This window comes from Propithecus coquereli, unplaced genomic scaffold (assembly GCF_000956105.1).
Source record: "Propithecus coquereli isolate 6110/MARCELLA unplaced genomic scaffold, Pcoq_1.0 Scaffold202, whole genome shotgun sequence".
NCBI classification, from domain to species: Eukaryota; Metazoa; Chordata; class Mammalia; order Primates; family Indriidae; genus Propithecus; species Propithecus coquereli.
This window is the reverse complement of record NW_012145190.1, coordinates 1,305,160-1,307,251: the sequence shown is the minus strand read 5'-3', so window position 1 is coordinate 1,307,251 and position 2,092 is coordinate 1,305,160. Positions and strand designations below refer to the sequence as shown.

General features: G+C 44.3%; 1 protein-coding gene across 1 annotated transcript; it reads left to right on the top strand.

Moving 5' to 3' along the window:
• Positions 1–1,325: 1,325 nt before the first annotated feature.
• On the top strand, positions 1,326–2,090 carry LOC105809951 (olfactory receptor 4D9-like; the record flags this gene model as incomplete). The annotated part of the gene is made up of 1 exon (XM_012643859.1): positions 1,326–2,090. A coding segment is annotated over exon 1 (765 nt), but the record flags the coding sequence as incomplete, so codon positions are not given.
• Between the last annotated feature and the right edge of the window lie 2 nt (positions 2,091–2,092).

The window sequence follows — 2,092 nt, the reverse complement described above, 5'->3', positions numbered from 1 at the left end:
AGGGTTGAAAGATTGATGTTTGTCAAAGCAGATAGTAGAGAGATCCTAAGGATGGGAAGGATAAGGTAGGCAGAGGGAGCAACAGAAGCACAGATCCAAAGGTGTGTATCAGCAATAATTTGCATGATGTCTGAGCCACTGGTGGCGGTCATTGTTTCCATCTTGTGCTGGGGTAAATGTGCTGATTTGTACTTTGCCAGAAAATACAAGTCCCAAGCTGAGCAGACACTGCTTAACATTAATAGGAAGGAGAGAGAAGGAAGTCTGTCTTTATCTGTACTGGCCACATCACTGTGGTGACCTTGTATTTCATGCCCTTTCTCCATATACACACGCCTGGACCTCAGCTGTCTTTTTGATGAATAGAGCCATCTCCACCACCATCTTTGTCATCTTCTTTGTGTTAAACCCCATCATTTACCCTCAACCTCTGAGTGTCCATGAAATGAAATGAAAAATTAAAAAGTGGAGGTGCCATTTACGTGACATGTGACCTGAAAGGTAACAGAAGGGCAATGGACTAAAATTCCATTGCGACAAGAGAGACACTTCAGGGGGTGATGAAACCCATCATTGAAAGTGTTAGGAAAATTCCGTGCAGAGTTCCTTGTACAAATTATTCTTGGATTTATGTATTCCAAAACTGGCAGGCAGTATGAGAGACTAGAAAGATCCCAGAGTCAGGAGGAATTTGTCTTATTTGCCCTCTGTTGCTGAGTTTCTGCATGACCTTGGAAAACTGACTTACTGAGTTCAGTTTTGCTATTATTGAAGTGGAAATAATACCTTCCCCTCTAACCTCAGAGGGATGTTAGGAAATTTTATTGTAATTAGGTGTGCACCAGTTTTTAAAACTACAATATGCTATTCAAATGAATCCCTAGCATGTTGTTACTGGATGTTAATTTATTTCAATGGCTTTTAAGCCATAGACACAACATGGAAAGTGAATAAAATCAGAGCTGCTCTGATTCAAGAAGGTTTAGGGAACCCAGAACTCCTTCATGAAGCCTTCCTTAAAGTTGTCTTTCTCAGCAACTGCTGAAGGTGGGCTTTCACAGAACCCGTGGGCCCACTGACTACAGTAAGAAAATGAATGATCTAGTCCAAACCGCAGCTTCTACTAATGAGGGAGCTGAGGCAAGTAGAATTAAGTGATTTCCCCAGGTAATACAGCAAGTTCATGAAGAACATGGTACATGACAAAAACACATATTTATGCATGTTTAATTTCAGAATAAGAGATAAAGCTTTGCTTGATGTCCTTGTCTCAGTAACACAAGTATTTCCTTCAAAGGTGTACATGGAGGGAGAAACAGCAGCCAATGGCCCTGAGAAATCATACCAGGGTGACCGAATTTATTTTTTGTGGACTTACTCAGTCTCAAGAGCTGAGCTTATTCTTATTTTTCTTTTTATCTATGGTTTATGTAACAACTGTGTTAGCAAATGTTGCCATTATGGTCACTGTGACCTGTGAGTCCCACCTTCACACCCCCATGTACTTCCTGCTCCGCAATCTCTCCGTCTTGGACATCTGCTTCTCCTCCATCACAGCTCCTAAGGTCCTGACCGATCTTCTCTCAGGGAGAAAGAGCATCTCCTTCAATGGCTGTGTCACTCAGATGTTCTTCTTCCACCTTCTAGGGGGAGCAGACATTTTTTCTCTCTCCATCATGGCGTTTGACCGCTATGTGGCCATCTCCAAGCCCCTGCACTACGTGACCATCATGAGTAGGGGGCGATGCACGGCCCTCATCACAGCCTCCTGGGTGGGGGGCTTTGTCCACTCCATCGTGCAGATTTCCTTGTTGCTCCCACTGCCCTTCTGTGGGCCTAATGTTGTTGACGGCTTCTACTGTGATGTCCCGCAGGTCCTCAAACTCGCCTGCACAGACACCTTTGTTCTTGAGCTCCTGATGATTTCTAATAATGGCTTGATCTCTACACTGTGGTTCGTCTTTCTGCTTGTGTCCTACACAGTCATCTTGATGATGCTAAGGTCTCACAGTGGGGAGGGCAGGAGGAAAGCCATCTCCACCTGCACCTCCCACATCACTGTGGTGACCCTGCATTTCGTGCCCTGCATCTA